This window comes from Panulirus ornatus, chromosome 23, assembly GCF_036320965.1.
Source record: "Panulirus ornatus isolate Po-2019 chromosome 23, ASM3632096v1, whole genome shotgun sequence".
Classification (NCBI taxonomy): domain Eukaryota; kingdom Metazoa; phylum Arthropoda; class Malacostraca; order Decapoda; family Palinuridae; genus Panulirus; species Panulirus ornatus.
Genome location: NC_092246.1, coordinates 6,584,625 through 6,610,381, shown reverse-complemented (window position 1 = coordinate 6,610,381; position 25,757 = coordinate 6,584,625). Strand labels below are relative to the sequence as shown.

Genomic DNA, 25,757 nt, shown 5'->3' with positions numbered 1-25,757 from the left:
TGGGAGCCACCAGATACTCTGCGCATGCGCGATCATGAGCGACGCATTGGCTCGTTTGGGTTCGAATCCCGGGCGCGGCAGCTTGCCGGTCGGTAGGTTAGCCACGGCTCTGGTGAGAAAAATGACTTATGTACACGTATGTCAAATGTATTGATAGTTTGATGATATTACATTCCAATATTCTGTAATTCTGGTGAAGTTTTACACAGCTGGTGTACCGTCCCCGTAGGTGGTGTGGGCGAGATAGGAGGGTGGTGTGAACCTACCATGAAGACCAGTTGGCTACAGCTGGTGCGGGAACTGGCCGTCCACACAGGCCCGGGACAACCTGTCACCCTCACGCCCATAACCACGCCCACACTCGTTTGGCTGGTCCAGGTGAGACCAAAAAAACTAAAATGAATTTCCCATTTTATTTTTTTTTTTCACATCTCATCTTTCCTCCATCACCCAACTCCTTGCCTTTCTCACGCTTGTGCCTCTTACAGACCAACACGGGCGTGGTGTACGGCGTGTGGTCGGGAGAATGGGCGGCCCATATGTTGCACCAAGGGCCGAGTGGGCGGGTGGCTGGTGTGGCCATAGCACCGACTAGCCCTCGCCTGGCCACGGCAACTCACCATCGCTATCTCCAGGTCACAAGCCTCCCGCAGGTAAGGATTAATGAACTCGTCTCTATTAATTATATGTTCTTTATCACATTACTGTCTTTCCCTGGTTCTGATCCTTCGTGTCTGCTGCAGGTGGGCGTGGAAGAGGCTGGGAGGTGGAGAGTGCGGGCGCCCGCCTCCTTGGCCAGCGTTGAGGTGGAGGGTCGGCCGAGGTGCCTTGCATGGGCCGCCTGTCAGGTAGACTCACTGTTCCTTTCTTAACTTTACTTATAGTATAATATTGGGAAAGTCTGTTTTAACTGTGCATCTCTGTTATCTGTGGACATGGAATGATGACCTGGAATGTTCGTTTAGTGCTGAGAAAGTACAGTAACAGTTGCAGAGCAATGAAGGTCTGCGTTTTGCAGAGCGATATGAAATAGGTGACAGCGGTCAAGGTTGATGTGTATCACGAAAAATGGGTCAAATGATACAAAAGTAGGTGGCCACTGTCGTAACTTAATAGGGAATGAATTGTTTTCTTCATGGCTCAACTGGGTTCTGTTTACAAAACAAAGGGAGCATAACCGACCGCAGTCGCTACCAAACGTTGCCCCAGAGTGAAGCAATTATTTTTGGACTATTAAGTGTTTAACTGGAAGTACGCGGACCGATGTACTACGCTGAATATTACATATAAAGTGGCGACGAGGATAGAACTGCTGGAAAACGTTAATGAACAATGGAAAAGAGGGTATCCACGATCACCGGACGGTGTTGTCGAGTGATTTCTACAGTTGGTTTGCTGCAAGGAGCAACAATGTCTCTAATTGGTCACGCAAGTGAATTGGATCCAGACATTGAATCCTGGACTGAGTACAATGTGCGCCTGCAACATTATTTCTTGGAAAGTGACTGAAACGATGCAGGCAAGGAGAAAAATATATTGATAGCAATGGTAGGCCCTAAAACATACTAGTAGATGAAAAATTTATGCTAGCCTAAACGTCTTGGAATAGACATGACTTATGAAGAACTCTGTGAAGTGTTATCCAAACATCGTGAGCCAAAGCTGTCAAACACAATAACATGATTAAAGTTCTGCAACAGAATCCGGCGACCAGGAGAGCGTGGTGCTGAGTATATGACTGCCTTGAAAGAACTAACAGAGCACTAAAATTTCAGTCAGCTCTTTAACGACAGACGAGCAAGATCGAACGTTGCGCGATGAACAGACTCGAGCAAAACTACTGACAGTGGAGCGGCCAAGGCTGGTGAGATTCTGTTGTGCAAGAAAATCTACGATTTTGTGGAGGACCACTAAGAGGGGGAGGAGGACCACTAAGAGGGAGAAGAGGACCACCAAGAACAGGTAAAATGTATCAAGTGGAAAACGTAGAAGACCAGGAAGACGGATTAGAAAAGAATAATTCTATTGAGAAAGGTATGAAGGATTGTTTTGAATTCATTTTAGTATTATATTATAGTAGTAGACTAAATATTGAAGGGCAAGAGGTAGATCTGGAGATAGACACGAGTGAAAGTTTTACCATAATTGATGAACATGTTAATGAGAGTCTGTGACAAGGTGCCCAGATTACAAGAGAAACTAACGGATGATGATGTGATGCTAGTCATACAGAGGGGAAAGATTGATGAGAGTTAAAGGTGTTATGAAAGCTCATGTCACACACCATAGTCTAGTATGAGTTGTAGTTAGTAGCAGTAGAAGTTGATGGACGAAATTTGTTAGATAGGAACTGGTTACAAACACTTCAGTGTTTAATGTACAGGAACAGTTTGATGAGAGCCTGATTGGATTTGACCAGTGTAGACCCCGTTGCTCATGGATGTCAATTTGATAGGGAATGAATGCTTTTCGTAATGTCCCGACTAGGTTGTTTACAAAACAAGGGAGCATAAACCGACCGTTGTAGCTATCAGAAGTTTTTAACATTATTTTGGACTATTAAGTGTTTAATTGGAAGTACGTTGACCAATATACTACTCTAGATATTACATACACGTAAGAATCAATAAAGCCCTCATCCTGTAGCAGCAATTATAGCAGGAATACGCTCGTATAAAATTCGTCTGTTGTGGGGATGGCACAGCCGACACCCGACACCATATGTAAGCTAATCATGGGTGTGATGCATATTTCGACTGCCATACTGAACATCAAGGTAATTCTTGACTGCAAGGGAGGATGGATGAGGCTTTCATAAATTCGATTATTACGGGCGTATTGCTCACTTTCACATTAACCTCACATTTTCCCTGATGGTATATACCATCGCCTTAATTGGCATCGTTCAAAAAGAAAAATAATAATAATAATAATGCTCATATTCATACACAACAACTGTTATTGTATTCTCTAAACAGTAGACAAGGATTGCAGAATAAAATCACTTAATATATAGAGCTAATACTGAGTTGAAACTAACATAGACCCTTACGGATCACATGAAGACTCCCTGTGGTTTTTCTAGATTTCTGGGGTTAAACAAGAAACTTCTATTTGAAAGACGTGAAGGGTAATGCGTTACTCGTGTGATCTATATAGCTTGTAGCTGTTTCAGACTGCGTCGAAATGTCCTTTTCGTATTAAGTTGTGAAATTCGGAACATTGTACACGTTTACCTTATCCATGCCAAGTGATGGATATCATCAAGCATTCCAAGATGCGTCTCAACCTTGTAGGTGACAGGTGAGGACGATCTAGTGGTGGTGGGGCTGGAAGACGGCTCAGTTAATTTGTTCCTCCTGCACATACCGGCCAAGAGTACGAGGCAGCAACTGACTCTGGTGCAGGTGGAGCGGCCTCATGAAGCAGCTGTACGCCACATCAGCGTCTCGAAGAAAACGGACCCTAAAGTTAAAGGGGCAACTCCGGTACTCGTGACAGCCGGGGAGGACCGTCGGATGTTCATCTTCAGGTTGATCCGAGTGGGGAAAATCACAAAACTAGATCCGGTCGGCTTCCACCAGCTGGATTCTCTGCCAGAGAGAATTGAAGTGAAAGGGGTGAGTCATTTTTCAATGTAAGTATTCATGTGCAATGCATAAGGTCCTCCCGCAGGTAAACTTAGAACAAAACCATTTCTCGACCTCGTACAATCTCGCATATTTTTACCATTTTGAACTACGTCAATTCTTGTTTATACGCCCGCCTAATCCGCCTAATAATTTTCATTCTTTTAATTATTAAACTATGTAAGGCAGACGGTTTTATATTTTCATAATTGCTTACAGGAATCTGTTTTAGTGGAAATGCTGGATGGTTTAGTATTAGAAATTCCATCAGTCACCACCTGTCGTCCAAGCATCACCATGCCCGCCACTACACCCTCGCCCTCTACTGCTGCTGCTGCTACACCCACCAAAGCGTCGGCAAGGGCTGCGCCTGACTCGTGGCTGCTGCAGCGGCTCACCGGGCCACAGGAGACATGGGAGGGCGTGCGGGTGGTGCGCCGGCAGCTGGTAGAGGAGGTGGCCCAGACCTGCTGCTCCAGTGAGGACAACACCGTTGTCCTCACTGTCCCCTCGTAAGTTCCTGTTGTAGACCTCATCAGTCGTCGAGGCTTTCTCGTGGGTTCCAGTCTTCCAGAGGTTCTCTGGTGATGTTCAGTCACAGAACAGGTTCCGTAAGAGGCGTTCCAGGGCTTCTCAAAGGAAACGTAGTATTTCAGGGCGTACCACGGTGAGGTGACCATACGTGAACGTTCTCACTGAGGTGAGGCAGAGTCGTTCCCAGACGTTCCCTTATGGAATGCTAATCGTCCAGGTACTTTTCGGACATTTTCCAGGGCGTTCTGGTTGTTGACTGTCAATTACGAATTGTAAACTTGATCGCCATTTCTCACGTTAGCGAGGTAGCGCCAGGAACAAACGAAGAAAGGCTGCATCCGCTCACATTTATTATCTTTTCACCAAACCACTCTCCATGACTCTTTCACTTCGCATATCACCCCGAACAAAACACCCTACATCTACCACTCTATCTTCAAACACATTCAGCAGTCCTTCAAAACACTCGCTCTACATCTTCACTTCATCAATACCTGTTATCACTTCCCCTTTTGCTCCCTTCACCAATGTTCCCATTTGTTCTCTTGTCTTTCGGACATTATCTACCTCCTTCCAAAACATGTTTTTATTCTCCTTAAAGTTTTATGTTACTCTTACACTCCAACTCTTATTTGCTCTTTTTCATCCCCTGCACCTTCCTCTTGACCTCCTGCTGCTTTCTCTTATACATCTCCCAATCGGTTATACTCCTTCCTTGTAAGTACCGTCCAAATGCCTCCTTTTTTCTCTCTTTCACTGACAACTTTACTTCATCCCACCACTCACTACCCTTTCTAACCTGTCCACCTCCCACCTTTGTCATGCCACATGCATCTCTTGCGCATGTTATCATTGCTTCCCTAAATACCTCCCATTCGTCACCCACTCCCCTCAATTCATTTGCCATACTACACTCAGTCTCTGCTGGTATTTCTTCCCATAAGGCTCTTTCTCCGAGCTCGCTCACTCTCACAACTCTCTTCTCCCCAACATTGTCTCCTCTTTTTCGAAATCCTCAACAAATCTTCACCCTCGCCTCCACAAGATGATGATCAAACATCCCTCCAGCTGACCCTCTCAGCACATTTACATCCAAAAGTCTCTCTTTTATACGCTTGTCAGGTGATGCTTAATAGAGACCGTTGACCTTTTCTCCTGCCAGATATTCCCAATTAATAGTCTTTTCTCAACACAAAACTCTACCAGTTCTTCACCATTTCCATTCACAACACTGAATGTCCCATGTGCACCAATTATACCCTCACCTGCCATATTAGTGACCTTCACATTTAAGAATCACCCATCACTGATACCCGGTCTCGTGCAACAAACTGCTGACACTATCACTCAGGTGCATAAGCACCAATGATCCCCATATTTCGCCATCCATTTTCAGTTATACCCACAGCAGTCTAGAACTTATTTCCATACACTCTATCACACACTCCCACAACTCATGCTTCAGGAGTAGTGCTACTCCTTTCTTAGCTCTTGTCCTCTCACAAACCTTGATTTTACTCCTGAGACATTTCCAAACCACTCTTCCCCTTTACCCTTGATCTTCGTTTTTCTCAGAGCCAGAACATCCAGGTTTCTTTCCTCAAACATACTACCGATAACCCCATTCTTCTCGTCTCAGTTACATCTACACACATTCAGACACCCCAGTCTGAGCCTTCGAGGAATATGAACACTCCCTGCCTGCCTCAATCTTCTGTTTCCTCTTAGAATTTTTTTTTTCTTTTGTATCCAGTTATTCTTTTGGAAAACCTAAGGTTTTCGGAATCTTCCACTACAATGAACCACAAGAGGACCCGCCATCAGTTGGACCAACTGTTGGGATCACTTGAAATATTATTCTTAGGCAGTATCAAAGTTAGCCCGCGTCTTACAGCCAGTCGTTCTGTCAGTATATGGGTAACTAAAGAAGTGGAATGGTTGCGAGGCTTAGAGGAATCAGAATCAACTTCACAATGTTCTATTATTTCTCTCTCGTGCAAATAGACCTGATGGAGGGACGATGGTTGGTGTGACATCCCGCGGCCGCCTGGTGCACATCCACCAATCCCAGACATCCTACAGCGTCAGGATCTCCGGCAGGATGCGGAACAGTCCATCCTCAGAGGAGAGTACACACATCGCCGCCAGGCTTAGGGATGTCAGCAGTCACAGGGGTGAGTGAGTGTGGCTCCTAGTGACGACCCCTCGTGTGTACACTGAGGATTGTGGGTGATGCTCACTGCTTCCCGAGCCAGATAAAAGAGTCGAGGTTCTTGTGTGTGTGTTGATGCTTGTGAAGGTTTGTGAGTAAATATCTTTGAGCTTATTACTCATTGTTAAACCAAGTATATGTGGGTTTGTGAGTAAAGATCACTGTGCTTATTACTCATTGTTAAACCTAGTATGTGTAGGTTTGTGAGTAAAGATCCTTGCATTTATTGTTAAGCCTAGTTATGTAAGTTTGTGAGTAATCGTTGAGCTTATTACTCATTGTTGAGCGTAGTGTGTGAAAGTTTGTGAGTAAAGATCCTTGCACTGACTACTCATTAATAAGTCTACTTATATGAAGGTTTGTGAGTGCTTCTGAAGCTTTCGAAGTCAAAAGTTGTTGGTGTTTACCGGTGTTGTCAGAGCAGCAATCCAGTTCGTCATGATTCTTTTCATCTGTTTCATGGTGCTTAGGTCATGATGATTCCGTTTCCTAGTGAAGTTCAGGTGGTTTGCTCACTAGAAGTGGTATGAAGATTTATCACTGTTTAGCAATGGGATTACGAAATAGAATTGTCGTTTTCGATGAACGTTGTGGAATGTGACCCGTTTTCTGTTCGCGGACGATTCCCCAGAGGAATCAGGGTCGAGGACTGCTGGGGTCAAGAGGATCGTGCGGGAGGCCCTGGCCTGCGTGAGTGAGGATGGGGCGTGGGCGGCCGCCTGGGTGGCGGGCAGCGACCTCTTCCTCTTCCGAGCTCGAGGGGCGTCCTTCCCTTTGCCGCAGGAGACGCAGCCGCACCTCCGTCAGGTGGTCAGTACACTTTGGTTCATATTACTGTAGACATTTTCTAACCATTTTTCCCCCTTTTCTGTGCTTCAGCCACGTACTAGCGTCATATATATATATATATATATATATATATATATATATATATATATATATATATATATATATATATATATATATATATTTTTTTTTTTTTTTTTTTTTTCAGTTTTTTCCTCTTGATCTCAAAGCAGCACCTTCCTCTTCACTGTTGGGTCTCACTTGATCATGTAACTCGTTCACTTCATTAATTTCCAGAGTATTTACAAGAGCACATCATATACGTCGTAGAATGTTACATTAAAGATTATCTCTGAGCCACAGTGGCCCCTCCCTCCGTCGCGTCCTGTCTTGATGCAGGGCTGTCTAGCGCAGTCTGCTACGGTAGTATTGGAATTCTCATCGTCCTTTAGTCAATGGGTACAGTTCACATCATAGCCGCAATATGGAGGCTTATCAGCTAGTACAAAATGTGTCTCGTTTGAGGACGATTCTTGGGTACTGGTGATACGCGTCCGGTCTGATGCTGGTGTTCCCGGGCAGGGCGTGCGAGGCGTGGGGGCAGGTGTCGCAGGACCCAGCCTGGAGCAGCGGGCGCAGAAGGAGGCAGGGGAACGGCGGAAGGCGGCCATGGAGGCCCGGGCGTCCTCTCTGCAGCAGAAGCTCTCCAAGCTCAAGTGGGATTTCAGGAAGCTGGCTCTCAGGTACGAAGCCGTAGAGATCTCACTCGAGGGCGGGATGGCAATCGTACACCTCGCACTTGTTGAGTTATGCTCACCAGCGGCTCCTTCCTCACTCAGCTGACTAGCTTTGTGCTCACCAACGGCTCCTTCCTCACTCAGCTGACTAGCTTAGTGTGCTCACCAACGGCTCCTTCCTTACTCAGCTGACTAGCTTAGTGTGCTCACCAACGGCTCCTTCCTTACTCAGCTGACTAGCCTAGTGTGCTCACCAACGTCTCCTTCCTCACTTACCTGACTAGCCTAGTATGCTCGCCAACGGCTCCTTCCTCACTCACCTGACTAAGCCACTTAGTGCCACCTGCCCACCTGTGGTACTGGCCGAGTTGTTCCTGTTGGTGGAGAATAATAATGAGCAGTATGTCAGAACACTCACACGGAAGAGTCACCATGTTTTTTTTTTCCTTACAGAGCAGAAGAAATAGAGGGAGGTCGAGCAGTGTTGGAGGAGATCCCCCTGCACTCCATCATCACCACCACTCTCCACCAACACACCACCAACAATATGAACAAGGTCACACTTCAAGTTTCCCCACCTTGTTAACCTCTTCACTTCTACCTTGGTCATCTTGGTAGTTTGTTGCTAACCTAAACCTGTTCTCTTTTTGTCTCTTGTGTCAGGTATTGTAGGACAGAGCATTTACAGTATACTTTAGGTTGTAACTGTGAATGTTTTCCTGTTTAATGGCCCGATTTTCCTTTTTTCCTTTTCAAGAAAATTGTGTCAAGTCTCCCAAGTTCCCCGGAATGACAATCGAGATATCTATTTATGAATCAACTTTCCAAGTTGTCCTCCTCATATCATTATCACATTCTGAAAACTGGTGGGAAATATATGTCCTCCGTTCTCTGTGTTGCATGTTTTCCTCTGGGTGTTTACTTAACACGTGACGTCTTGCAGGTGGTGAGTGGCAGTAGCAGGGAGCTGGAACGTCTGGAGGTGCTGCTGGCTAAGCTGCGGACCCTCTACTCCTGGAACCCTCTGGTCTCCCTGCCTATCGTCCAGTTCCTGGGGTCAGTCACAGTCCAGGGAACACCCACCTCCTTACCCAACCTCTTGAGCCCCTCCCGCCTCATTAACCATTGAGTGTCCTCTTTTGTGTTCTGTGTGGTTTGATTCTTATACTCAGATAAATTTTCTGTGCCGTTAGCTTTTATTCCCCGTATTTTCATCTCAGGTGCTCAGTACAAACAGATTATGTACCCTCTTATGTTAGCTATTTCGTCAGTTTCTGTGTCCAGTAGGTAGATATAAGGCTTTCGAGCCTCATGAGTTCATTTTGTTCTGTGTAGTGTCAGCGTTTGAGCTTTATCTCATCTTTCAGTCTTAACATCGTTTTAAATTGTTTATACAGTCAATTTCTTTACTCTTTTTTTTTTTTTTATAAACGTTGATTTAAGAGGAATTTTGCGATCTTTGTTGTTTTTTTCGTAACGTCTAGTCGATAAATCTCGGTTTTTTGGAATTTGTGTTATCTACGGGAAAGACACAAAATCAAATACTTTAGCACTGATCTTTTAAAAGTTAGGGTTTTTACGTTTGCTGTCAAATCTGTAAAGTATATTCACACGCTTATAATGTCACATGTACTTAAATCTTTTACAGCAGCCGACACCGAATGACACCAAGTATATCCCTATGTTAATGCTTTTGTCCTCAGGTCCGATGGGAATGTGACAGCGGTCGACTCATCTGAGGAGGTTTTCGCTCTCCTGAGTCGTTTAGCTCAGGTAAATCCCAGGTTCACTGTGTTCCAGGTCAGTTCCGGGTTAACCGTGGTTCAGGTAAATCTCGGGTTCACTGTGGTCCAGGTCATTTCTCGGGTTCGTTGTGGTCAGGTGTCTCAGGTTCAACATGATCCTGGTGAGTGTGCTTCCTAGACGATGGTCTTGGCTTGATTCTGATTAAATTTCGTCTGTAACCCAGGTAGTATCCTGTGACCCATTGATTTAGATGATGGGTTGCTCACATGAGGCTCATATAGTTATTGACCCAGATGAACCCATGGTCTAAATAGTAACCCAAATTAACATTTGGTTGGAGATTGGTTTGTGAACGCTGGCCGAGGATAGATTAGGCTCCGGCAAATGAGTCTTAATCAAAATAAGTGCTCAGGATGAGCCTTTGTACCATGTTATTTTCACATTCTTGGCATCGGAATTAGTGTATAGACCCCCATGTCTCACTGCTGATGAGTTTCATGCCTTTGGGATAAAAGAACAGTGACGAACGGATGATTACAACTGTGTCGCTGTCTTCAGATCCGACAGGGGCGAGAGGCGGAGGGTGGCGATGGAGATGACGGCCCGGTCCTACAGCCTCACACTGTCCTTCAGGTAATCAACTCGACAAACTTCATGTGAGATACATCCAATAGAATGACTAAAGTGAATTTAAGATTTTGTTTTATCGAAGAAAAATGTTATGTACTTCAAAAAAGACAAAAAAAAAAAAAAAAATGGTTTGGATGATCCTGTATGGAATCGTTACACTGTGACCTTTTATATTTTGCAGGTTGGGGAACTCCTGGGCTTCTGGCTCAGGCTCATCCGCGAAGGGCCAGGTCCAACCGAGAGGGGTAAAGGGCCCCCAGCCAGGTAGGCACATGACAAAGCTTGTTAGAAGTCTGGATGCTCTACAAGGAACATGATTGCTGGAAGGCAGCGGTTATATTCTAGTGTTATAACTATGTAGGAGATATTGATACATTAGAACGGTGCTGCTTTACGTAGATGAGGCAGGCAGACTTGATCTCTGTGAAAAGAAAATATCTATTGAGGCTTAAACAAGCTTCACTTGTTAGTTTCCATGCAGTTAATGTATCCAAACTGTGTGCCTTTGCTTCAGCATGTAATTAGTTTCTTTGTGGGTTGTCTAATACGATATGTGCAGCGGAATGCAATTTTTATGAACATTTGGTTATATGGGAGACATCGTTAGTCATAATCTGTAACTCCATGTCTTCTTCAACAGAAAACTTATAATAAAAGTACAGTAATGTAAGTATTATGAGAGTCAATGAAAGTAGGAGCTGCTTAGCATATTGAAAACACTGGACATTTGTTTTTGTATAATTTTGAGAGGTGGGGGGCAATACGTCCTCGTAAAAATGGCTTAGGATTACAAGAAGCAGTAATCGCAAGCGATTATAGCTGTTGAAAATGGTAGGCAAGGAGCAGTTGAAAAGTGGTTTAACAGGCAGGAATGGAACCCTCACGACGAATTAATGAAGTACATGAGACTTGCCGTAGGTCAGTTGAAATGTGCTTCGAATTTTATGAAGCAAATCACCTCTGCTAGGAGGGAGCTTTCACATGAGATACGCTTTGCCGCTTCACGCCATAAGACTTTAAAGAGTACGACTAACTACATGAAAGTAACTGAACATTTTGCACTGCTAGAAACATGTAAGCCACAAGACGCTACAGAGCGTAGGGTGGGAGAGGTGGGCATGTGAAAGCTCCTTCCTAGCAGAGGTGATTTGCTTCATAAAATTCGAAGCACATTTCAACTGACCTACGGTAAGTCTCATGTACTTCATTAATTTTACGTCAGCAAATCACACCTCTGCTAGAGGTCGCTTTCCCATGAGGTTTTGAAGCCATGTGGGTGTCATACTGTAGACATGCAGAGAGGAGAAATGATACAAGCAGTAACCAACTGCAATATAGTAAGAAACCGCTCTCTACCTCAAAGTTTGGTCCTGGCGCCTTTGTCAATTATACTGTCATCGTTACCCAATTCCTCCACCCTGCCAACCTTTTGTCAGTCACCATCACTACCACCATCTCTACAGCTACTTGTTCTGCCACTCCTGTTTTAACGTTTTTTTCCAAGCTACCCTATGTATAACCACCCTCATTCCACCATCTATACAACAGCATGTGCCACTGTTTCTCTCTCCCACAGCCAACGCTATTACCAACATCTTTTTCACTATTTCTGCTGCCACTCCTGCAGTCATCCCTTCATTTGCCATCATGACGACCACCTCTACCACCCTAATCTCAATAGTTACCTGTGCCACCTCTTCCACCATCTTTGCCACTCTTGCTATCCTTTATCAATTGTTCCCCTTTTCAAACACCACCAACACCTCTTGCCATCATTAGTATCACCACCATAGCCACTGCCCCATCCATCATCTCAACCCTAGTTCTGTTCTCAGTTGAAATTTGATGTGCTGTCATCTCTTAAAAAGGAGGCCGCCTTCTCCTATATTTCGTACATCACAGGCAAGCTTCATAGTTGGGAGTTGCCTGTGTTTTCTATCAGATTCACCAGATAACATCACTTATAAGCATAGAATGAATACTCTTAATCCAGCTCCTGTTACCTGCTTATTATACAACAGTTTCTTCCACCATCACTGACTATCTTTGTGGTCATCACACGAATTACAATGGAAGATGAAAAATCATTGCTGGAAATACCAACATTTACAAGTGAATTCACATTAAACAAGGAGGAGACACCGTCAGAGTCATCTTTGCTGCACCTCAAGGAAACCTGAGATCATTTCCATGACCTCGACCTGACACATAAGGACCTGCATTACACCTCTACACCATAATGGATCATCTCAGAGGCTGTTTTCACTACACCTTTGACCTGGTACAGTCTGGTCAAATGCCATTGTCATTCCACCCATGCCACCAGCTATTAATGGACATGGCATTTAATAAGACCCATATGGATTAGTTTATATATCATCCTCACTACACCCTCATCTTTGCTGCACTCTCTCGACACCAATGACATTTGACTTGACCCTTTGAATTAGGCCAGAGGTTGATGCTGATTAATGGAAAGAATAAGAATGAGAAGAGGAAAGTAGGTACAACAGTTTCCCTCTTGCAGAGGAAGACATAACTAGTGAGAGCATCTGGATGGTGCAAGGAACTCATGATCTAATGAAATCTTGTCTGTTTACTGCTGGTAGGGTCACATACTTGCTTTACTTATCATTTATCACCCCACATACCCAATATACAACTTCCATATTGAAGATACTGAACACTTAATCATCAGCTGGCTTGCTTTCATCCAACCAAGACAAAACACATGACATTAGAACACATTTTGACACCTGACCCTTGCCATTGGTTGTGGCTAGCTTTCTGGATGCTGTAGGAGTCCCTTGAAAGAAGGTTTTGGAACAGGAGTAAGTGTCACATGTACCAGTATCACTTGGTATTATAATAAAGATTGCATAACAACTTCCACTTTCAGCACACAAATTATCATTAACCATCCCAAGAATTAGGTACAGTTTTATTGGTAGGTTGGAGTCAGTGGCAACTAAGCTTGGACAGGACAAACCACTGGAACAAGAAAGAGGACATGAACCCCTTCCTGATGCAGGGAGCCATAGAGAATGCCTTACCCCTCGTCCCAACAACCCTGCTCCTCCTTCTTCTGCAAATAGATCAGTCAGGTTAGTCTGATGTGCATTTTTATCAAGCTAGATTATTTTCTTTTATGATATTTTTTATCAAAATAGATGCATGTTGCATTGTGAAATTGGTTTCTAATATTCATCTTTGACAAATTAAAAACTTTCAGTTCAGTTGCTTCATATGTCAGAATCCTATTAAAGCAGTATTATAGTAAGATAGATTGAGCCATGATATTAGTTTATATTCTGAATGATACTGATAGCTAATAAGTTATGTGCTGTAGTTGATGCCTATGGTCTGACTTTGAGGCTCTTGCAAGTCTTTCTTGATTGAAAATTATGAATCTGTGGTGTTAATGGTTAGGGATTAATCTTATTTGATTGGAAATGCAGTTTTTATGGACCAGTGGGAGTGTGCATGTTTTCAATATCTATCCATTTATGTATGTGGTTATATCTCTGATGCTCATTCCCTCTGGGAACTCCCTCAAGGTGGTGACTGTGGCAAAAGTCTCCATGTGGCAAAAGTCTCCATAGCTGGTGAACTCTAGCGCTCCCTCTTAACCTTTAGTGCCTCACTCTTAACAGCCACTGGCTGATGGCAACTCTAGTGTAGTGTTTCCTGAGACTCCTAAGTCATGTTCGTACCAACTACTTCTACCTATGTTCCTGCCTGTTTTACCTATTTCATACTTCTACCTAGTGCTCCTGCCTAATGTTCTTACTACTAATAGTACTCATCCCTAATGTTCTTACCTACTACTTTTATCTGTTGCTTCAACCATTTTGCCAAGGACTGGGCTAGCACAAAGTGCTTACCACAGGAAAATCTAGAGGAATGAGAAATGATTTTTGTGAGTTGTGTCACATGTTATATGTGACAAGGAGAGATTGTATGTTCGTGAACAGAATGCTAGCAGAAAGAAAAGACAGCTGCCTGAGTCAGAGGACTGCAGGTTCACTATGGAAATGTCACTAACCCTCCTGATATGCATGAGGTAGTACTGGTAATATGCCTCCTTGGTCAGTGATTGCCTACAAACTGCTACTGTAGTAGACCAAATTGAAGGCATGCTCAATGACAACAGACAGTGTTTGCTGATTGTTGGCTGAAGAGAACAATAATTGTGTGCTTAATTTCATAAGACTGTACTGAGTGTGTCCTTGTCAGAAGGTCAAAATGTTTACCAGGTTATATTAGACCAGACTAAGTGTAAGTTCAGTGTCAAAGTATTGTTTGCCAGCAAACCAGAATAGGTGTGTGCAAGTTTGAGAAAGCCAAGGTAAGCATTTTTTTTTTTCAAACCAGAAGTGATTTGTTGAAGTGCTGGGTAGTCAGAATAAGTGTACCAAGAGTTGGTAGACCAGAATGAGTGTGCTGAGTGTTAGCAAACCAGGATATGTGGTGTAGTAGCAGACCAGATTAACCAATTCACAGACCCATGAAGCATAATGTTTTATCCAGGATTTGAGACCTATGAGATCCTAGGAGCGCAGATGCCACAAGCTCACTCACATCTTTGCTCTGCAAGGGCGAGCTAATAGATGCCTTCCAAAACTGAACTGGCATATATGATTCTATGCTTGGTGCAAACTAAGTAGAGCAAGTCTTGCTACACCCATAACCTAACCAAGAAATACTTAAACTCCTTCTTGAAGATGCATATTTCATTATCAGCCAGCAAAGGAGTGAAATATGTGAGATGCAAGGGGGTGAGATTTGCCCTACAGGCTAGCTCACTTTTCACTGAAAGGCCAGAATAAGTATGTACAGTGTGACAGCAGACCAAAGTAAGTATGTGTTGGAGTATTAGCAGACTATAATAACCATACGTAGAGTGTCAGCAGGCCTGTGTAAGTGTGAGAAGTATTAGCAGACCAGAATGGGTATGGAGCGAGTATGAACAGGCCAAAGTGAGTGTCTGTCAGCAGAGTAGTGAGGTTCTGAATGTTAACAGAGCAACACGAAGTTTAATGTGAACAGATCATTTTGTAGGTTTTGATTGTTAACAGACCAGCAAGAGGTTTTGAATATTAACAGACCAGTATGAGTTTTTGATATTAAACTAGCATGAGATTTTGAATGTTAACTACCATTGGGAATATGTGAATATTAACCTACCAGTGTAAGTTTTGAATTTCAGCATAGTGAGGTTGTGAATTTTAACATTACAGCTTAACAATTTGAATGCTGATCAGATCATAATGAGGTTGTGAGTCAGCAGATTGGATGTTAACAGACCAGAGAGAGATTAAGTTTAACATACCAGAATGAGGTTTTTGAATGTGAATCAGACCAGTGGCAATTAATTTTGATATACGAGAGTGATATTTTGTATATTAATGAGACCAAACTAAGTTGAATGTTAACTGACCAGATTGAGTTTGTGAATGTCAGCAGACCAGAGTGAATGTGGTGAGTGCATACACCTGACTCAACACCAGCCTTCCCCTTTCAGCTGTGAGGGTCATGAGGGGGACACCAGTGAGGAGGGCGAGGAGCAAGACAATGTAACCACTCTTCAGGCACAGGTGGGTCACCCTGCACTGCTTTATAGATCTTGAACTAACTATCTGAAAAAGAAATATTATTGTCATTGCACATTATATCATTATTCCATTCTTGGTTATTTTAAAAACATTATCTGTTCGTTTAATGACTTACCTTATTTTCAATTTTATTGCGAAGCACTGGTCACATTGATAGGCAGAGGAGATTCATTTGGAAAATTGACCCAGTGAGAATGAATTATTTGCAATAAGTTGCAAAGCAGACAAGAGACTCCACATAAAATGACATGTCATTTCCTGATGACACACTGTGCATTGATTACTTTTCAGTTTGCATAAAGAAGCCATTTCTAAGGAGGCTTTTAATGATAAGATACCAAGCATTGCTTTTAACATATGCCTCTTTGCTGTAGTAAATACGATAGTGCTGTGGCTCTTTAGGAGACATGTACTTTTCAAGAGGATTATGTCATGAAGCATTATAAACTATTTTAGGAGTAAGAATAAACACTGTATATACTGTTTATAACTGTTTATTCTTATGATAGACCTTTCTTGACTGATGAGCAGGTACGGGAAGTGGTGGGTCGTGTGGGGTCAGCAGGGCGAGGTGGGGGAGCTGACCTCGTTTCTGAGTCTGACCTGGACTTAGGGCATGACCTTAAGTGGAAACGTATGGCCTTGACCCGTCTGCAGGAGTACCGTGCTAGGGAGGCAGCAAGAGCATCCCAGGTAATACCATAGACACTGCTACAGGATGACTGTGGAAAGCAAAGTTTGGAAGATTTGAAGTGTTGTTCGTGTCTGGTATGTTAGTGGTGGTGGGGGGATAAAACTAGAAATAATACAGTTGGGTGTCTAGTGTTCCTGATTACCTGCTGTATCTTCATTGCATGATTGCTACTCACCAGCAGAATCTGTCTTGCAGTATCTGTTCTACTAAAATATATGCTAAACTATCGACATTTGTTGAAAACATGGAGAGACCTAATTTCATGTGAAGTAGCTATTTGGCTCAGAGCAGCATGTTCTCAAAGATGTTACACCTCATTAGCAGTAACACTGGAAATAACAAGGATGCCTGGAAGGTTCTTGAACTTGTCACCCATGTAGATCCACCACACTTGAAATACAGATATACTATGTACACTATAATATTCATTTTCCATGCTTTAAAAGTATATTTTACATCTGTACATGGCATACCCCACCCAGATCAACTCCAGGAGGATAGAGAGGTGAAATTTTGTGTCTTTATTCTACTACTATTTAAGGTTGAAATGTAGGAGAGTCAGGGCTCATTGTTTTGACATATATGACTTTGGGATATGTTATTCATGATGTAGTCCTGTTGTCATTGGCATTAGCACTGTTGAATAAGTTTAAGAATTTGAATACTTGCGTATCATCATTGATAAGTCATTTTGGTCTTGTCATTTTTACCTTAGAAATTCTACATTTTAATGAAAGTTGTACCAAATATTGCCTAAAACATTTGATATTGATAATGCTGTTCTCATCACCTTCAAAGATGTTGCTGACTGATAAATTTTTTCCCTCAGGTGTAGTAACCATCATACAAAGTGTCCCCCAAATATTTGTCAGTGCCTCACACATGACTTTTTTCACAGTTGTTCATAAATAATTCAATAGTCCTTCTCTGTACTAGTGTTATGGGTAGTATAGAACTTGATTCACTGATGTTTCTGACTAATATGTGACTCCTTTCCTCAGAGGTGTTGTTGTTTGGTAAGACAATTCCTTTCTATTCCAGTTGGCAGCATACAAGGTAGAACACTCCATTCCTGTAGAGAAGGGCAATGAAGGCGAGGGTAGACAAAGTGAGGAAGAGCAAGAGAAGGACATTCAAGATGAAATTAAAGTGCCACCTGCTAGTGTTACGGTGGCAGAGGTGGAGGCCCAGTTGTGGCGTCTCCTGGGCAAGGTTAGAACCATACTTCTGACCACACACCAGTAGTAGGATGTAAGGGAACAGAAAAATCATAAGTTGAAGAGCATTAGCTTGGTCTTGTTCTTTATGAGGGAAGGGTTTTATCCATTTACTAAAGTTCTTCTGATTGATTCATTTATGCTTGCAGAAATGAATATCCTTTCTGAACTTTATAAGGGTATGAATCTTAATCTTAAGATTTCAAAGTTTGTCAGTCTTTATGTTGACAGGCTTAGTGTTCTTCCAACTTAGTAAAGTAGCAGGGTTTAATTTTCAATGTTTTCACAGTTGTCTTCCTCAGCTGAAAATGACGTAGTAGTGTCTCACATGGGGTTATAGTCAGTGCTGTTGGATCAGGTTCCTGGTTGCTTTGGTGTGGTTCTTCCTGATTTATTAGTTTTTCGCACCTGCCAGTCTATATTTGACCAAGCTGTAGCCAACCTGTAACTCTCTTCCACTGTGATGATGTTATTCTCTAATGAAATATAGGCTGCTTTAATGGCTTTCCTCCTTTATGTGTCCAGCTTTTGTGGATAATTTGTGTCTCTTCCCATACAGGAAGATTTCCTGCTTGTTCTAATATATATATATATATATATATATATATATATATATATATATATATATATATATATATATATCCCTGGGGATAGGGGAGAAAGAATATTTCCCACGTATTCCCTGCGTGTCGTAGAAGGCGACTAAAAGGGGAGGGAGCGGGGGGCTGGAAATCCTCCCCTCTCATCATTTTTTTTTAATTTTCCAAAAGAAGGAACAGAGAAGGGGGCCAGGTGAGGATATTCCCTCAAAGGCCCAGTCCTCTGTTCTTAACGCTACCTCGCTAACGCGGGAAATGGCGAATAGTTTGAGAAAAAAAAAAAAATAGATATGGAAGGTATTAAGAATATATGGTGTGGGAGGCAAGTTGTTAGAAGCAGCGAAAAGTTTGTATCGAGGATGTAAGGCATGTGTACGTGTAGGAAGAGAGGAAAGTGATTGGTTCTCAGTGAATGTGGGTTTGCGGCAGGGGTGTGTGATGTCTCCATGGTTGTTTAATTTGTGTATGGATGGGGTTGTTAGGGAGGTGAATGCAAGAGTTTTGGAAAGAGGGGCAAGTATGAAGTATGTTGGGGATGAGAGAGCTTGGGAAGTGAGTCAGTTGTTGTTCGCTGATGATACAGCGCTGGTGGCTGATTCATGTGAGAAACTGCAGAAGCTGGTGACTGAGTTTGGTAAAGTGTGTGAAAGAAGAAAGTTAAGAGTAAATGTGAATATGAGCAAGGTTATTAGGTACAGTAGGGTTGAGGGTCAAGTCAATTGGGAGGTAAGTTTGAATGGAGAAAAACTGGAGGAAGTAAAGTGTTTTAGATATCTGGGAGTGGATGTGGCAGCGGATGGAACCATGGAAGCGGAAGTGGATCATAGGGTGAGGGAGGGGGCGAAAATCCTGGGAGCCTTGAAGAATGTGTGGAAGTCGAGAACATTATCTCGGAAAGCAAAAGTGGGTATGTTTGAAGGAATAGTGGTTCCAACAATGTTGTATGGTTGCGAGGCATGGGCTATGGATAGAGTTGTGCGCAGGAGGATGGATGTGCTGGAAATGAGATGTTTGAGGACAATGTGTGGTGTGAGGTGGTTTGATCGAGTAAGTAACGTAAGGGTAAGGGAGATGTGTGGAAATAAAAGCGTGGTTGAGAGAGCAGAAGAGGGTGTTTTGAAATGGTTTGGGCACATGGAGAGAATGAGTGAGGAAAGATTGACCAAGAGGATATATGTGTCGGAGGTGGAGGGAACGAGGAGAAGAGGGAGACCAAATTGGAGGTGGAAAGATGGAGTGAAAACGATTTTGTGTGATCGGGGCCTGAACATGCAGGAGGGTGAAAGGAGGGCAAGGAATAGAGTGAATTGGAGCGATGTGGTATACCGGGGTTGACGTGCTGTCAGTGGATTGAATCAAGGCATGTGAAGCGTCTGGGGTAAACCATGGAAAGCTGTGTAGGTATGTATATTTGCGTGTGTGGACGTATGTATATACATGTGTATGGGGGTGGGTTGGGCCATTTCTTTCGTCTGTTTCCTTGCGCTACCTCGCAAACGCGAGGAACAGAGAAGGGGGCCAGGTGAGGATATTCCCTCAAAGGCCCAGTCCTCTGTTCTTAGCGCTACCTCGCTAATGCGGGAAATGGCGAATAGTATGAAAAAAAAAAAAAAAAAATATATATATATATATATATATATATATATATATATATTGGAAAGGATCACAATTTTGCAAGTGATCAAGTATATTCCTATGAGTCCGCAGGGAAAATGAAAAACTATCAACTGTAAGTTCCCAAGTGCACTTTCATGTAATAATCACATCATCAGGGGAGATACAGGAAAGAAATGTGGGTCAGTTGATACACAATGAAGAGATGTAGCTAGGATGCCATTTGGTATATGTACAGCACTATTGCATAGGTAGATTTGTGGTTTGTTGTGTCATTTCTGTCTTCTCTTGTCCTTGTTTCCATGCCTCTATTAATTTTTCCTGCATATGTCCTGTTGCATCATCCGCATGACATTCTGTACACCAAACTTCTCTCTTGTGTATACTTTGGTCTTTAGCCTTTCTCAGCATTTCTTCTCTTGGTCTCTGATCCTATTGCCATGTCTGTGGGAGCACCACTTGAGATATCTCCCAGCGGGACTTGCTTCACTGGTAATAGGAACCAGTGTATATTTTCTCCATTTCACTTCTCTTGTTGTCCCTGCTCATCTCCATGATTCTCTTTGTCTTCTCTTTAACATTCACCAACATTCCACCTAGTTATTGAAGTTTTCTGAAAGCTTCCATTATCTTCACTAACTCCTACAGAAATTCCAGGCTGCATAACCTCTGTGCCTGTAGAAAGAAAGCCAGCCAGAATCTTGTCTCATTTGATCGCCCTGTCCTGAGCTAGAAAGAAGTGGATATAGTGTGGGAATCATGGGAAGGGAAGAGCTTCGTGGACCAATGCACTCTATCCCTGATGTGACAGCCATCAGAGTAGGAGGGATTAAACCACCTTGATTATGGGGAGAAGAAGGTACATAGGCTTTCATCCCAGCCAAGATACCATCTACTATATGGTCAGACAACCACTATAGTTCAGCACAGCTAGAGCCATCTCACCTAGCATTAATACCTGTCGCAGGAAAGTCAGTCAAGAAGCATTGCAGAGATGACTGCTGAGCTCTTCCAAAGTGCCAGAGTTGGCATTTTGAAAGGGAGATAAAGGGGTACTCATGCCCAAGTTAGAGGTGTTAAATGATGTCCTGAACAAGATACGGTGAAAATCGGTATTACAATTTATATTTTCTGAATACTGTAAACCCTCGATTTAACAGACCCTGATATAATGTATTTTGGATTTATTGGACCTGACAGATAATGATGTATTAATTAATAGTAAAAAAGAAATTCATGACGCACCATGTGCATTTCATATCGCACTTGTTTTTGGTATCAAAGGGTAGACTCGCTTTGTTTCAGTCTCAGTACATTCATGTTGTATGCAGAGAATTTTGAATTTATTTATTATATAATTTTGCAATCCTTACAATTCAAAATGGCATCAAGTGATAGAGGCGTTAAAAGAAAGCATTTGAACTTTATATTTTATTAAAAAATGGCCCGTTGGTTACATTCAATTTAACGGACTTTTGGCATTGACGGAGATCTCTTTCCCCATTAGTCTGTTAAATTGAGGGTTTACTTTACTGAATATTTTGAGTTTGCATCTGTAAAATTGAATTTTTGTTAGTTTTAACATTTCTGATACTTTTTATTAAGTGCTCCACCGTTTCTCAGACTGGGGATTATCTTGTTAATTTTCTTTTGTATTCTATCCATTTCATCATAGTCTGTCATTTGAAGTTGTCAGATATGCCCTGTCATCCTTAGGTAGAGCTTGAGGGCCAGCAGGTGAAGCAGTGGGTGGAGGAGGCCGCTGCTGCTCAAGAAGGTTTACTACGTCAGGTGAATCACTGGAGAGCAGAATGGGGCCATCCCCCCCTCACACTACCACATCTGCCACATCATCTCAATGTCCAGGTCAGTTATGTGCCCCAAGACCTTCATATCCAGGTAAGTCACCTACCCCTCTTGTTTGTTTGATCCACCATCTCTACAATCAAGTGAGTCATATTCCCCATGTATTTGTTACCTTACTCACCACCTCCAAATCCAGGTTGGTTATCTTCCCCTCAGTACTTGCTCACTGGACCCTTCCCCCTCCATGTCTAGTCCCTCATACTTGCTCTTCTGACCCACTACCTTCATAACCGAGTCACATGACCCATGACCTCCACTTCCAAGTAGATCATTTTTGCACTACCTTCACTTCCATTAGAGGCACATATTCTAAATATTTGATCATTTACCCCATTCCCTCTTACATCTAGGTGAGTTACCTGCCTCTTCCTGCTAGTTCACCTGCCTTGCCTTGTAAACACACATTGTGGAAAAAGCAAAAAACAATCCTAAACTTTTGCTTAGTTTTGTTGGAGCAAACTCTTGGTAAAAAAAAAAAAGAGCCTCTAAGCTATGGGTCTTGGAGGGAAGAATTCTTTAGGATGATGAGGAAATATGTGAGAAGATGAATGATAGATTTAAAAGTGTGTTCACTGTGGAGGACAATAATGTATCCACATTACTAAGGTGGGAAGGGGATGCAGCCTTGGAACATATGCTAATTGACTTAAACCCATATAAATCCTATGATACCGATGGAGTCTAGCCATACTTGCTGAAAGAATGTGCTAAGGCATTTGCAAGTCCACTAAGAATGTTGTTCAGTAGGTCGTTAATGGAAGGTGTTGTTCCAAAGATGTTGAAGAAGGCAAATGTTGTGCCTGTGTCTAAGAAAGGAGGTTGAGAAAGTGCACTGAACTACTGGCTAGTTTCATTGACAAGTGTTGTTTGTAAAACAATGAAAAATATAAGCAGAAAGCACATAAATGACTGCTTGCATAGGAGAAACTTTTTCACTGAGCAATAACATGATTTTAGGGAAAGGAGGTCTTGCATAACTATTCTTATAGACATCTATGACAGGAAGAGCCCCATCTTAGATCAAAGAGAAGGACATAAATACTATGTGTTCAAGGTATGTCAGAAAGCCTTTGACTGTTTCTCATTGGAGGTTGATTGAAAAGCTAGATTTGCAGCCAGGAATGAGAAGCAAAGAACACAGGTAAGAGGTGCATCCTGAAAGTGGGCTGGGGTGACAAGTGGGCTTGGGTTTAAACCCACTGCTATGCTTAGTGCATGTAAATGACTTGTTAGATAGACTGAACTCTTATTTGAATATGTTTATGGATGCGGATGATGTCAAGGTCATAAAAGAAATGATGATGATAGTGGCGTCAGCTTACGAGGGGACCTGGACAAATTTCAAAGCTGGTCAGGTGAATGGATGATGAGTTTCCAGCCAAGTTAGTGGAAGGTAATGAGGATAGGACAAAGCAAAAGATGGCCTTGATGTGTTTATTACCTAATGTGAAATAGATTACAGGAATTTGTATGTGAAAGGGATCATGGGGTCAATATTCTGCCCATTTTATAACCAGAGTTACATATTAGGATAAAAGAGAGAGGCATACTGTCCGCTGGCAGATATAAGAATTGCCGTATGATATATGAGCAGATTAATCACCACATTCTATCAGATGAAAACTGGATCATGTAACACAAGTCTGGTCCCTTCACCAAAAGAAGCATAAAGATCTGGTTGAAAGGGTAGAGAAAAGAGCAAGTGAATAAGAGAAGTGAGCTACAGTGAGAGGCTAAGGACTTCTGCCAAGATGTCCATTGTGGAGAAGAGGATAAAGGGAAGGGGTGGCTGATAACAACCTTAAAGTTTCTAAATCAGCTGGTTGATGTTAATAGGGAACAGTTCTTCAAGATATGGAACACCCGAGTAACCAGAAGCCATACTGAAAACCTAGGTAAAACGCTAATTAGAAAGGATGTTAAGAAGTGGTAGTTTAGTGTTACGGTGTTGGATGGTAGGAATAAACTAACCAAGTGACTGTGAATGCTGGCAATTTACAAAGATTTAAAAGCTTACTTGATGACGTTAAAAGTTCAGTAGATGGGATGTGTGTAGAACTTTCACCATGCACTGTACAAATAGGTATGTACATATGAAACACCTGGCAATCAAACTAGCTCACTCCTCCTGCCATCTCCACATATAGATGAATCCTGCCATCTCCACGTATAGATGAATCTTTTTTAGTGTAACTTCACTTGTAACCCATCTACCACTTCCAGATGAATTGCTTGTCCCATATCCTAACTCAATCACTCTGCCTCCTACATATATAGACAATTTGCCCTGTCCCATGTTTACCCACCAGCCTCACCCTTACATTCATGTGTGTAACTTGTCCCTAATGCTCACCTACATGCCAAACCTCCACATTCAAGTGATTCACCAGTCTCTCATTCATGCATCTGCTTCACTCTTATACATCTGTAGGTGTAATTTGTCTCTGGTTCATCCACCTGCCTCACATTCACATTCGGATGATGCACCTGTCTCTCATTTACTCAAGTGCTTCAGGTCCACGTCTGGGTAATTTATCTGTCCCTTGCATACCTCTTTTGTTTCATCACCTCAGTGCCCAATTTCAATTCATCAGTGCCACTTACTTCCTATTCTCAGTTGTTTTACTATTTCTCCATTAAGGTGACTGATCCTCCAGTATCAGATATACTGGTGCTGTTGGTGATTCTCTGCTCTGCTCCTCTTGCCTGTTAATTACTTTGTTGCTTTGATTTTTAGCTATTTTTACCCACGATCATTAATTTTTTATTGTTACCAACTTGGTCCAAATTTGCCTTAGTAAATCATGTAGCTTATTCACTGTAAATATTCTACAGACTGATTACAATATATGTCTTCTGAAACCAAGCTAACAAAGCAATAACAATGTTACAGGTTTCTGATGAGCTGGTTAATGAGTTCTACTGTGACGTGCTAGACCTAGATGAGTCAGGGGATATGGAAAGTTCTGGTGAGCGCCTGAGGCGAGGGACAGGTGGGGGCACCAGCAGGAGAGCCGCAGCAAGTAGGAGGACCAAATCATCTCCTTTAGCCACCACCCCTGGCAGGGACATGCATGCCAGGAGGAGACCAGATGCCAAGAAGAACATTGAGGGAGTAAGTATTTGCTAATGTAAGGGTTTTGTGCAATGCCAAATTTTTCCCAAAAAGAATTGCTAAAGTAGGTGTTTAGTTTAAAATAAGATAGTGTCAACAATGTTTCAAAAATTCTTTAAAAGAGTGGTCTTTACCACCACTACCTCAACATATAGTCAGTCACCTGAAGCACCATAATCTCACTGCTACCTTCACCCCATCAGTCACCACCACCATTACCACCCTCCTAAACCACCATAACTTAGACCATAATCATGGTGCAACTTACTGTTTTCTTGTAGCACTTGTCTTTTATATATAAAGTGCCTATGTTTCTTTTTAATATTCTTAGTACAACCAACATGATACAAAAAACAAAGAGCCAAGCATCCTGTAACTTGTGGTAATGGCATGCTGAAACTACCTTTGTTGACATTAAACTGGATAAACCAGTGTGTTATGAGACTGGATGAACCCCTGTCAATAAAGTGTATCTTTTGGTCCCATTCATATAATTTGCAATATTTTTAAGTATTACAAACATGCTGTATGTGAGATTTTTTTTTTTTTTTTTTTTTTCTGTCTCCTGCGTTTGCGAGGTAGCGCAAGGAAACAGACGAAAGAAATGGCCCAACCCACCCCCATACACATGTATATACATACGTCCACACACGCAAATATACATACCTACACAGCTTTCCATGGTTTACCCCAGACGCTTCACATGCCTTGATTCAATCCACTGACAGCACGTCAACCCCGGTATACCACATCGCTCCAATTC

General features: G+C 42.4%; 1 protein-coding gene across 1 annotated transcript in view; it reads left to right on the top strand.

Moving 5' to 3' along the window:
• LOC139756752 (uncharacterized) overlaps positions 1–25,757 on the top strand; it is a 66,345-nt gene that overhangs the window by 6,044 nt on the left and 34,544 nt on the right. Inside the window, exons 7-25 of the mRNA XM_071676503.1 lie at positions 230–378; positions 489–653; positions 744–848; positions 3,297–3,620; positions 3,849–4,141; positions 6,168–6,337; positions 7,007–7,185; positions 7,744–7,904; positions 8,352–8,454; positions 8,842–8,954; positions 9,602–9,671; positions 10,203–10,277; positions 10,456–10,538; positions 13,226–13,378; positions 15,799–15,871; positions 16,421–16,582; positions 17,625–17,795; positions 21,730–21,879; positions 24,773–24,994. Of these exons, the coding sequence (XP_071532604.1) occupies positions 230–378; positions 489–653; positions 744–848; positions 3,297–3,620; positions 3,849–4,141; positions 6,168–6,337; positions 7,007–7,185; positions 7,744–7,904; positions 8,352–8,454; positions 8,842–8,954; positions 9,602–9,671; positions 10,203–10,277; positions 10,456–10,538; positions 13,226–13,378; positions 15,799–15,871; positions 16,421–16,582; positions 17,625–17,795; positions 21,730–21,879; positions 24,773–24,994 (2,921 nt within the window). The remainder of the gene's footprint in view (positions 1–229; positions 379–488; positions 654–743; positions 849–3,296; positions 3,621–3,848; positions 4,142–6,167; positions 6,338–7,006; positions 7,186–7,743; positions 7,905–8,351; positions 8,455–8,841; positions 8,955–9,601; positions 9,672–10,202; positions 10,278–10,455; positions 10,539–13,225; positions 13,379–15,798; positions 15,872–16,420; positions 16,583–17,624; positions 17,796–21,729; positions 21,880–24,772; positions 24,995–25,757) is intronic.